At 34.6% G+C, this 13,227-nt stretch overlaps 1 protein-coding gene across 17 annotated transcripts in view; it reads right to left on the minus strand.

Moving 5' to 3' along the window:
- SPICE1 (spindle and centriole associated protein 1) overlaps positions 1-13,227 on the minus strand; it is a 66,318-nt gene that overhangs the window by 41,981 nt on the left and 11,110 nt on the right. For 9 of the 17 annotated variants that reach the window (XR_001517605.2, XM_015595424.2, XM_015595427.2 and 6 more), the window contains exons 3-7: positions 12,781-12,846; positions 9,399-9,542; positions 5,142-5,244; positions 4,001-4,107; positions 1,914-2,032 (exon numbers count right to left, since the gene is read on the minus strand). Coding sequence is in view for 16 of the 17 variants with exons in the window: in XM_015595424.2 (XP_015450910.1) it covers positions 1,914-2,032; positions 4,001-4,107; positions 5,142-5,244; positions 9,399-9,542; positions 12,781-12,846 (539 nt within the window). In the remaining variant the exon portion in view is untranslated. The remainder of the gene's footprint in view (positions 1-1,913; positions 2,033-4,000; positions 4,108-5,141; positions 5,245-9,398; positions 9,543-12,780; positions 12,847-13,227) is intronic. The other 8 variants (XM_025051245.1, XM_025051246.1, XM_025051241.1 and 5 more) reach the window with 2 other exon arrangements.

Here is a 13,227-nt window from a genome sequence, read left to right on the forward strand (position 1 = left end):
AAGAGTAAAAGGATAGGCTGTATGTGATCAAAGTTATCAGCAGAAAATAGACACAAAGGCCAATGGAATAGAATCAAGAGCCAGGAAAAACCCTGACATACATAGTCAACTAATATTTGACGAGGGAGTGAAGCCTACTCAATGGGGAAAAGATAGTTTCTCCAATAAATACTAATGAGAAAACTGTATAAACAAGTACAAAAGAATGAATTTGGACCACTCAAAAAAATTAGCTCAAAATGGATTAAAGATTTAAACATAAGATCTGAAATGGTAAAATTCCTAGAAGAAAACATAGAGGAAAAGGTCCTTGGCACTGGTCTGATGACAATTTTTTGGTTATGACACCAAAAGCATAAGCAACAACAAAAACAAAAATAAATAAGTGGGATTATATCAAACCACAAAGCTTCTGCACAGCAAAAGAAACACAACAAAATGAAAACGCAACTTACAGAATTGGAGAAAATATTTGTAAAACATATATCTGATAAGGAGTTGATATGCAAAATATATAAATAACTCATACAACTCCAGAGGAGAAAAAATGAACAATCCGATTACAAAAACAGGCAGAGAAACTGAATAGACATTTTTCCAAAGAAGACACACAAATAGCCAACAGGTACATAAAAAGGTACTCAACATCACAAATCGTCAGGGAAATGCCAATCAAAATCACCATGAGCTATCACCCCACATTGTTTAGAATAGCTATCATCAAAAAGTCAAAAGATAGTAAGCACTGGCAAGGATGTGGAGAAACCTTTGCACACTGTTGGTGGAAATGTAAATTGGTGCACCCATTATGGAAAACAGTAAAGTAGTTCTTCGAGAAATTAAAAATAGAACTACATATGATCCAGCAATCTCGCTTCTGGGTAAATAGCCAAAGAAAATGAAAAGGACCCCAGGACCTCAAAGAGATATCTGCATTTCCATATTGACTGCAGCATTACTCACAATTGCCAAAATATAGAAACAACCTAAGTGTCAATGAATGAATGGCTAAAGAAGATGTGAGATAGAACAGATAGATGGATAGACAGATACACACAATGGAATATTATCCAGCCATGAGAAAAAAGGAAATCCTAATGTATGTATGAACCTTGAGGGCATTTTGCTGAGTTAAGTGAGACCAAGCAAGACAAATATTGTATCACTTCTATGTGGAATCTAACCCATTCCCCATTTAGAAAAAAAAAATGTGCAGCTCGCTGCCAGTGTTAATTTTATATCACGCGTAGGAATGCTACGTTTTCTAGAACTTGACGTTTTCAGCGATCAAGAATTATTATATTTTGTAAATGGCAATACCACTACTAAGAACAGAATACCATATGTAGAATGATGTCATTTGTTTCCAAAGACTACTGATATAGTAGAGTGATGCAAAAACAACAATAAAAGCAAGATATTTCGTGGCAAACTTTGGGGGTAAACACTGCAGCCCCAAGTACCACCGGCGAGTATTGGGGCAAATGGAAAATGGGCTAAAAACGCTCAACTCCCAGAAACAAAGTAGGATGGTGGTTACTAGGGGCTGGGGGAGGGGAGAGGGGAGGGGAGGGGAATGAGAAGACAGTAAAAAGGTACAGGCTTCCAGTAATAAGATGAATAATTTCTGGGGGTCTAATGCACAACATGGTGATTATAGCTAATAATATTGTATTATATACTTTAAAGTTGCTAAGTGAATAGATCTTAAATGTTCTCACCACAAAAAAGAAATAATAATTATGTAATGTGATGGAAGTATTAGATAATGCAATGGTGATCATTTTTCATATATAAATGTATAAATGTACACCTTAAACTTACACAACATTATATGTCAATGTATCTCAAAGCCAGAAAAAAAACAGCTATATAAAAAAAAAATTGTAGATATTTATGCCATATATACATACCTGTCTGCATGCATGGTAGACTGAGAATTTAGAGAGTTATCTAATTCATTCTCACTTTCTTCTGACTGGCTGTTAACAGTTTCTTCTTCTTCTTCACCATCGTCTAGTTCATTAAGAGCCTTTCTCAACACAAAAATAAGAATAAAAACACAAGTTAGTTATATATACTCTCATCTGTTCTTTTTGCTATAACAGAACAGAGGTCCCTCTTTCTAAGGATAATCCCTCCATGTGTTTTACAGCCCAAACCCTCTCACCTCCTCCACTCCATCAATTGCCCCTTCTCTCTCCTGCATCTTCGACTTCTCTCGCTGTTCTGGCTTCAGCTCATCCACATTTAAATGAGAGCAAGTCTCTCCCATCTTATCCTGACCCTATATCCCCGCCGCCTCCCTCCAGCTACGACCTATCTTCTCTCTTTGCTTCTCCACTCAAACTGCTCTCTGCAAGGTCAACATCACCACACTTGTTCCTAAATCAAATGGATATTTTTCAGTCCTTGCCTTCCCTTATTTCTCTGACTCATTAGATATTAATAACTACTTATTTCTTTCCTTTAAAATCTTGATACACTCTTCTTTTTGTTTCTATAATACTATATTTTCTTGGTTTTTCTTCTATTCTTCTGGCCATTCCTTCCCAACCTTTTTTTGGTTCTTCTTTTTCTACCCTTCCCTTATAGCTGATGTGATTCAAGGTCCTCCCTTTGGACCTTTTCTCCTCTCATCTGACTCACTTTCTGAAAGACTTTCTAATATCAAAGCTGCAATTATGAGTCAATGCTATTAATTTCCAAATCTCTGTCTCTACTTAGATCTTTCTTAAGCCCTAGACATTTATATCCAACTGGCTAAAAGCCTAAAAGATATCCCTGGTAAAACATCCTACACATATATACTCAACATGTCTAAAAATGATCATTTCCCTAAGTCTCTCCTATCATTCTTCCAGAAACCCTGTTCCTGCCATATTACCTAGGACCATAAACAGCATCACCATCTACTCAGATGCTCAAGCCAGCAACTGGGAATTATCTTTCCTTCTCATTTGTCACATCCAATCAGCCACCCTGTTAATTCTGTTACTTCTACCCCTTTTTAATCTGTCAATCTATCCCTCTTCCTCTATACCTTCTTCCCTACTGCTACTACTTTCTTTGGGTCAGGTCCTCCCAACCTTTCACTAAGATTCCAACCTAAGTCTTTTAACCAGATCCTCTTGCCAGTCTTGTCCATCTTCCACATCACAGTCAATTTCATCATGACTGTTCCTCTTAAAATTCTTTAGTGGCTCTACTTGTACTTTCTGTTCCTTCACCCTTCATGACCTAGCTCCTCCCTCTCTAATCTCATCTCTTGCCACTATGCAGCCCTATGATAGAGACCATGATTATCTGAAAGCTAACTTTTTAGTAAGTACCAAAATATAAATGATTTTTTGATAGCAATATGGCTAATAGGTTGTGGCTATTTAAAAAACGTATAACATTCAATTTAATTGCCTTTGTAAGTACAAAACAGTATACTTAACAAGTCTTTAATCATTCTGGATCTTGTATTCCCTAGGATCATCCCTCTAATTAATGATTCTCCTTTTTTCAAAGAAGATATAAATAACTAAGAAACTGCATTAAACAGGTACTGAGTCCTAATCATTCATGAGTTTTATTTTAGTATTAAATTCTTCCTGGGCTTTTAAAAAATGTTACTATCTCAAAATTCTACACATTTTGATTAATTAAGAGTTCCAATTAGATTAAGATGCAACTGGGTAATGTTTTACTACTATAATTTCCCCATGTAACTGGTCAATAAATTCCAAGTTTCCTAGTAACTACCTTTTAAGCATACTAACATATTAGAAGAGATCAACATTCAGTGAAGATCTAGTACACGGTCTTATGCTAGGCTCTTTACATAACCTATCTCAGCTGATCCTCATAACAACTATAGCAGGTATAGCATGTAACAAAAAACAAAAAAACACTTTGAGCCAACTCAGATACCTTAAGAAATCAACTCAAGATCAAATCAACTGAAGATCAAATACCAATAAGTAGCATTGTGGCTGCAAGTAGAGCACATTACCTGAGGCTCTATGACAGATTCACTAAGAATAGCCTGGGTGACAGGGTCTTGATTTACCACAATGGGACTTTGAGAGGAATCAGGAGCCATTGTTACATTTGGAAACCCTGCAGAAGGAAAAGGTCATAATGATTTTGTTTCATTTAATTAAAGTGACTTCAGAAGCACTATACACTGCCACAGGTTTGTGTCATCATATGAAAATCTTTAATAATAGCAGCTCACATTTACATAGTACTTACTATATGACAGGTACAATTCTAAATGCTTTTATATATATTAAATCATGTTGCTCTCACAAAATCCTATTAAGTTGTTACCATTATTATTTTAGATCAGTAAGTACACTGAAACTCAGAAACCTGCAGCAACTGGCCCAGAGTCACACTGATAAGTGGCCAAGCCATGATTCAAACCTTAAACTAAAAACTAATGATTTCTTTTTGGGGATTAAGATAAAGAATGGATTCTAAACAAATTAAAGTGAATAATGCTGTATATCTGAGAAGAGGTGAAGTTCCTTTTAGAGAGAGGCTGAAGTTGCTTTAGGTTTCAAATTAAGCTTTATTCAAATTACATATAAACACAAATACTTTAATTATATGATAATTTAATACTAATAAACTAAAAATTAAGTTGTATTTTAAATTATAAAATCTTATACATTACATCAGCAGTCCCCAACCTTTTTGGCACCAGGGATCAGTGCTCCTACGAGAATCTAATGCCTGATGATCTGAGGGGGAGCTGAGGCGGTGATGTTAGCATTGGAGGGAGCAGCTACAAATACAGATGAAGCTTTACTCGCTGGCCCACCACTCACCTCCTGCTGTGTGGCCCAGTTATTGTTTTGCAACGGACCGGTACCAGGCCCGGGGGTTGGGGACCCCTGCATTATGCCATAAAATATAATAACAATTTATTTTTCCTTAGCTGAGTAATTTGTAATAGTTAATATTCTTAATGAAAAGCAAACAGATTATAATGAATCTATGCCTAACAACTTTTGCTATCCACTCTAGAATACCTATAATAAAAATAATATGATGCCTGAAAAAAGATTTTAAATTCTCCCAAATAACCAGTTGTGAACCACAGTTAGTAAGAAAAAGAAGCTTTTGTTTTGAATTGAATACTTTACCTGTGCGCCTACGAGGAAAATCAACAAACAGATCTTTTGCTGCAGCCATCAAATGATCGGATTTTTCCAATACATCTTGCATCTGGTATTGATCAGAAAGAATCTAGACATATGTTAATAATAAATATTATTATTCAGAATAAATAAATAAATATACACACACGCACGTACACACGCATACACACATACACTTATCAAATCACAAAGGAAAAGTCCATACAAAGGCAGAGAGCATAAAAATAACCATAGGTCACTCACTACCTTACTAAAATCTTTCAGTGGAAATATTCTTAAGAACCAGTAGATGGGGCTATTACAATAATTAGTGGATTTCAAATGCTTGGCTGCAATCCTGAGAAATAGATTGTTAAATAGTGGCCCAGTACACACCCACGTAAATGTAAATATATAACAAAATAAAAGTTTTATTTAACCTTAATATTTGAAAACCATTTTGATATTTTCTTTTTAGTTTCTACTCTACTTTTTTTAAATGATGGTTGTAATCTACTAACGATTTCACAATCCATTAACAAGTTGTGATCCACAATTTGAAACATACTGTTTAAAGTTACGAATCTTTGAGCCATAAACTCAGAGGTCTCAACCACTAAAATTACTGCATAATCTACTGACGAGATCACGACCCACAACTTAAAAAACATGATGTAAGATATGAGTTTGGAGGCATTAAACAAAAATTGTTGCTCCTTTCTGTATTTATAAACAATTCGGGTTTTTATCCTGAAGGGATGTGAACCCAAAAAATACCATTACAGTAGTGCCTCTGATTACACAATTTCAACTTAGGAACTTTCATATTTACACAGGCTAAAGTAAAAGCAAGTCAACTCTACCCACTACCACCAGATGGCATTCTTAAGTTGAAAGGAGTCTCAAAATTGGAAACTTTCTAGTTTCCAACACTGACTCAAATGAATAAGACATCTAGTAACAAATGCTCTTAACAGAATTTCTCTAGACCATGTAAGCAAATATATAATATGACTTCAGTTACTGCTTTAAGGCACAGAGAAAAATAACAAGAGTCACATTCTGACTCTTCCCCCTTCTTCTCCTGCTATGGCCAAGCAGGTAGACTGACTGGCTTAATTGGTGAGAATAAAGTCCGGAATTTATTCCTTGTACAAAGAGTTAAGCTTTGGAATGGTATTAGGCAAACAGTCTATTTGGAGCCAGAAGACAGGGATCCTAGGCCCAACCAAAAGATACTAAGCAAAATCTGACCTCTTTAGTTTCCTGAAATATAAATGAAAATATAACCACCTCCCCAACCCCACAGAGGTGTTAAAAGGACGTGTACACACTGAAAACCTGTATACCACTCTAGAAATATTTGAGAATGTTGTTACGACTTAAATTATATTATCCCATGCACTAAATTTCTATTCCTGGTTAGCCATCTTGCAAGTAGGTACAATTAGAGCTTAGAAAAGAGAGCAAATGGAGCATTATAATGTATCGCACTAGAAAAATTGCACAAAGTGTATTTCTTAATGGTAGTTTTAAGAGTTTACTATGTTTTAAAGAAGCATGGACCTCTTATCGAAATAAAGATTGTGGAGGAATAATTTTATCATATCAAGATCTGATGTCAAGTATAATGAGATCTCCAGTTAAAGCCACTGCCCTGCTGCCCCCTGCTAGTCTCTGTCCAGGCTCCTTGGAGCAGATGGGTTGAGTGGCCAGAGGTCACTGTATTGGCTTTGCTTTGCTCTTTATAGATTTATCACTCCTCTCTGATAAAACTCATCCTCTTGATAGGTAAACCAAGCTCTATGAGCCCATCTGTATGTATGACTTCCCCAGAGGGTCCGCAGAGCACAAAACCAAACTTATGAGATGGTATACATCTTAGATTTTCAAAGGATCAGTCAAGATCCCTTCAAAAACATTATCGAAAATTTATCCTAGCACTTTTGTTCTGTGGTAATAAAAACCAGATGGAATTGGGAAATTATAAAGAGATGTGAGAAGTTATTACACCTTTGGAATTTATAAAATCTCTATTACAGCCTCCCTTTCTCTGATTTGGATTTTGGTTATTGATTCTCATAACATGAGTGCATCATACGAAGAATGAATCTAAGATTATGCTGGCCAAAGGACTTTACTCTTATTTTATGTTAATCTCAGAGCCTAACTTCTGGGGGATGGATCCTGGTAGCTCTAATACATGATTAAGCCTAAGAAGATAGCCCAAGGAGGCTTCTTCGTTTGGTCACATCACATCCCTTAACAGAGTCGTTACAAATTTAGCAACACTGAAATAATAGATGAGCACATCTCTTGACTCAGTAATTCTACTTTTAAGAATTTATCCTACAAATATACATGTACCCAAAAACATATTCAAGGATATTCGTTATTTATAGTGGCAAGGGTAGAAACCATCTGTAGGTGGCAGACACTGCTACTTATCTGTTAATATTCTTTCTTTCCATTTTCTCTTTAACAGCAGAACTCCCAGGTTTTAGCTAAGTACATAGCTAGATTTCCCAACCATTCAAGCAGGTAAGAATGGTCATGTGATATATTTTTGGCCGATAGGATATAAGCCAGTCCTGCTTCCTTTTGGCTGGGAAACAGCTAAAGAAAGCTGAAACAGCTATTCTGTTCTGGAAGTCATGTAATGAAAGACATATAAAATGCAGACAGAGCCCCTACCAACTACCATTTACCTCTGAACTGTTTGGTGAGAGAAATAGATTTCTATTTTATTTAAATCATTCTATTTTGGGATCTTTTGTTTTTTCCAGAAGCTTAAAGTATACTTTAACAAACAACCTAAATGTCCATCAATAAAGCACTAGATAAATATTTAAATACTGTGGTACATCTGTATACTACCTGGCCATTAAAAAGAAAAGGTAGATTGCTAAGTACTGACATGGAATAACCTCCAAGATACATCATTAAGTGGAAATACCTGAACCCTACTAATGGCAGAGGTTCTTAACACTGGCAACATATTTAAATTACATAGGAATTGTCTAAAAAACATCTAAGTAGGCCACATCCCAGGTCTGCTAAATCAGAATATCTGAGTATAGATGTATTTGGGTCCAGATATACTTATTTTTTAAAAGAAGTTCTCACCATGAACAATTCTAATGTGTAGTCAGGGTTGAGAAACACTAGAGCCTGAGGAAGTGGCACTATAGAAAGAAAGCAGAGAAATTTCACTCATCCTTTCTTACCACTCTTCTTTTAATCTATACTTCTACCACATCTATTACTTGCATAAGAAATTCAGAACATGAGCAGGAGTAAATAGGGAAGGGAAACAAAAGAGTCACCCCAAAGAGGGTGCCTTTTTTCCTGGCCAGATGTATGTTCATAGGCCTTTCACTGAGAATTACCATATAACATTTAAATGTACGTGACTTATTCAAGATCACCAAAAGATACCTATCTGTAAGGAACCATTCTTTCTTAATCCACTGTTCTTTTTTTAAAGCTCATGTAAACATTTATTTGGTAAATATAATTCTTCCTGATGATTTATAAGATCAAGACTTTCACATTTCACTAAGAAGCCTAATGAATTCCTCAAGACAGAATGTGATTTAAAGCTGCCTTGAAAGATCACCCAGACAGCCAAATGGCATAAGCTTCAACACCCAACGAGAAGCAACACTAAGCACATTTCTTTCACAATGAGTTCAGCCCAAGAAAAAGAAGAGTTTTTTGCCATAGCTTTCTCTTATTTCCCATATTGTTTATTTGGACACTTCTGATTACTTGTCCGAACACCCTACATCTGGTATAAGATTAAGACAAAAACAAGTGGCTTACTAACTAACTTGCTGGACAAACACACAACATTTTTTGCAAAGTGATCTAACAGCACTGCATATGAACTGAGAAAAATAATTATAGCAGCTTATATATACTATAATGCACTAATTACGTGCCAAGGACTGTGCTAATCACTGTAGAAATCTCATAACAGTATAATCAGGCAAATAGTGTTAGTCCCATTTTAAAGATAAGAAAATTCAGGCTGAGAAGTTATAACTTGTTAAAGGTCACATAGCTAGTAAGATGTAGGGCAGGAATTCAAACCACGAAACTAGATTCTAAATGTCACTGCTGCATTTTTCCAAGTCCATGTGTAGATCATTGAATAAGGCTGCAGTCATTACTGGAATCTCTCCAAAATCAATCAGATTTGAGGGAAAAGAGAAATTATCTCTTGTCTTTCTAACTCTAAAAATAGCAGTTTAGCGTTACCTCCTTCATGATAGACAATCTCCTTTTCTCAAGATTAGAAATTTCTGGTTTCTGCTTCTTCCATTTTCTCTTCAAAGCTTTTTCTTGGAGTTCCCAGTGTACTAATGACCTATTCTTTGACTTGTGTATTTCATGACGACGTATCTATACAGAAAAAAAGACTATTAAAGAATGTTTCAGGAACAAAGAAATTGCCTTTCAGATGGTAGGACCACCAAATATACTTTCATCTTTTTTTATTTTTTCTGGTTCAACATATGTATATTTATTTATAGGCATAGCCAAAGTTTTCAGTCTTCTAAATTTTCAAAAAAGATGTAAAAAGTATCTAGAACTACTAGACCTAGCTAAAAGATGAAATAAAAAGTATATTAATTTCTATTTCCTTCGTACTAAACTATCCAATAAACTAGTATTTTTCAAAATATATGCTAGGACTCATTTAATGGGTTGTAAAAATCAATTGGTCAAAACCAATGTATTTTAAATAAAATAGAATAGAAAATAGAAAATATTTTGACACATTACACATAAATTGTTTTATTAAATTGTTTTATGAAACTTTTCAGTTACCTATATGTGTACATGTACTACACACACACACACACACACACACACACACACGCAATGACTGAGCACAATGTAAAAGGTACAAAACTCACTGAGTCATCTTTGGCAAAGACACACCCATTACATGATACTCATACACCACCACCAAGGACTAACAATGCAGTGTTTTACAGCCCTGCGATGGCTGCAGGTAGAGTGGGTCACTGGAGATGAGAAACTACAGGGAAGTAGAATTCCTGAAGCAGTAGCAGAGATATGAGCCACAGCTTAAGAGTTAAAGGAGAGGAGTTCACTGAGGTGGCTAGAGAAAAAAAGCAAATACTGACTTTATTATTCAAAACTATGGATATGAACAAAATCTGTACGGCATCTGACAAAATTTACTGCTGAGTTTTCACCATGTAAATAAGAAATCAGTTCATTAAGAGATTAACAACTAAATACTATGTAAAAGAATTCCGATTAGCAAAAATCAAATGAAGATGACATTTTTAAGACAACCAGGAAAACTTGAATGTGGATTGGGAATTAGGTAATGCCAAAAACTTACTACTTTTGTTAGATGTGATAATGGCATTGTGGCATTTGCATATGTAAGCAAATGTCTATACTTTTTAAAATAGAACCTGAATATGTAGGCACAAAATTATATGTTCTCTTGGACTTGCTTTAAAATGCTTCAGTGAAGTGAGAAAACACTATGATAAATGAAGCAATTATGTTAAATTTTAATAACATTTTATCTGAGTAAACAGTATATGGGAAAGTGCAGTATATGTCTGCACTTTCACATGTTTGAAATTTTTCATAATTAAAAAAGAATTAAGTCAGTCGAGCATCATTATTATTCTCAACGAACATTTAATGAGTGCTTACCAGGATTAAGATTCCTAGGTCCACAAAGACATGGAAGATATGGTTCCTATCCTTCAAAAGCACTTAATCTGCCCAGGAAGACTGGGCATATATATATAAAGATCAATGATATGCATTAGATGGCATATACTCAATGCCTTATACTGAGGTACTAAGTATAACAACAGTTCAGAAGAGATACCAAATGTTGGGCAGCTTCAAAAAGTAGGACTTCAAACTTACTACAAAGTTATAATCATCAAGAGTGTGGTACTGGCAAAAGGATAGACATATATCAGTGAAATAGAATTAAGAGTCCAAACTAAGAACAGTCTTTTTAAAAAATGGTGCTTGGCGTACTGGATATCCATTTGCAAGAAAATGAAAGAGGAACCCTACTGTACACTATACACACTATTTAACTCAAAATGGATCAAACACCTAAGCATAAGAGCTAAAACTATAAAACTCTTAAAAATAAATCTTTGTAAACTTTGTTAAATAATGGTTTCTTAGATATGACACTAAAAGTATAAATGACAAAAGAAAAAAATAAATTGGACTCCATCAAAATTAAAAATTTTTGTACTTCAAAGGGCATTATCAAGAAAGTAAAAAGACAACCAAAAGAATGGAAGAAAATATTTGCAACTCATATATCCCATAAGGACCTTGTATCCAGAATATATAAAGAACTCTTACGACAATAAAAACACAAATAATTCAATTTTAAAATGACTAAAAACTTTAAATAGACATTTCTCCAAAGAACATACTACAACCAATAACAACCACTGAGCGCACGAAAAGATGTTCAACTGTTCAACATCATTAGTCATTAGAGAAACGCAAACCAAAACCACAATGAGATTCCACTTTACACTCACTAGGAGAACTAAAACCAAAAAGATGACAATAACAAGTGTTGGCAAAAGATGTGGAGAAACCAGAACTGTCATACATGCTAATGAGAATGTAAATGATGCAGCCACTTTGGAAAACAATTTGGCAGTTCCTCAGAAAGTTAAGTAATAGAAATATCATAGGACATAGTGATTCTACTCCCACGAATATACATAAAAGAACTGAGAACTTATGTTCACACGAAAACTTGTACATAAATGTTCACAGCAGCATTATCCACATAGTCAAAAAGTGAAAACAACCCAAATGTCCAGAATAGGCATATTCATAGAAATATAAAGTAGATCAGTTGTTGCTAGGGGTTTTGGGGGGGAGAGCGGGGTGGGGCATAGGAAGTCACTGTTAATGGATTCAGAGTTTCTTTTGGGAGGGTGATGAAATGTTCTAAAATTAGAATGTGATAATGGTTGCTTAACTCTGTAAATATACTAAAAATCAATAAATTTTATACTTTAAAGAGTGGATTTTATGGTATGTTGAATTATATCACAATAAAGCTGTTTTTAAAAAAATAAAAACTATACTACAAACTTAAAAAATAAAGTAAGACTTGAACTAGGATAAGAAAGGAAAGTAAGATTTGGAGAGGTTGAGAAGAAGGTAGGGAAACTATTCCAAGTAAGAAAAATAGCATGAATTGGGGCTCAGATGTGGAAATATAGATGCCCTGGTTCAAGGAATAAATGACTACATTAACTAGACTAGTATGTTTGTGTCAGGAAGAAATAGTAAATAATGCTGAAGATATCTATAGATAGGAAAAGATGATAGATGTATACAGGGCAATACGAGACTAGAGAGATTTCAACTATAAACCAAACCTATCTAATGAAATTCTAATACATGCTAATTAATATTCTTAGGTAAAATCAGGAAGTACAGAAGATATGTTTTATGATTTTACATAGACTTAAGCAAGATTAAATATAACTGAACGACTTCCAAGAAGTGCCTCTGGTTTCATTTCTAAAGGTAAGAAACCAAATATCAAATAAAATATTAAATAAATTTTAACTTTTGATAATAAACTTACCAGATCTTCAGGAGTTGCCCGATGAACTGTTAAATCATTCACAGTACTCTGCAAAAAAGAACTTTCCTTAAAAAAAAGAAAGGATTCTTACAAATATTAGTATTTAATGGGTGTTTTAAAATAAGATTTTAAAGTTTATTTACTTTTGAAATAGGAATCTTCATACACAGCTGATGGGACTGCAAACTGGTATAGCCACTGTGGAAAACAGTATGGAGGTTCCTCAAAAAACTAAGAATTGATCTACCATATGATTCAGCAATCCCTCTACTGGGTATTTACTCCAATGACTTGAAAACTCATATCTATAAAGATATTTATACACCAATGTTCACAGCAGCATTATTCACAGTAGCCAGGACAAGGAAGCAACCAAAATACCCTATGATAGATGACTGGCAAAAGAAGTTGTGGTACATATATACAATGGAATATTATTCAGCTATA

Source organism: Pteropus alecto, unplaced genomic scaffold, assembly GCF_000325575.1.
Source record: "Pteropus alecto unplaced genomic scaffold, ASM32557v1 scaffold270, whole genome shotgun sequence".
NCBI classification, from domain to species: Eukaryota; Metazoa; Chordata; class Mammalia; order Chiroptera; family Pteropodidae; genus Pteropus; species Pteropus alecto.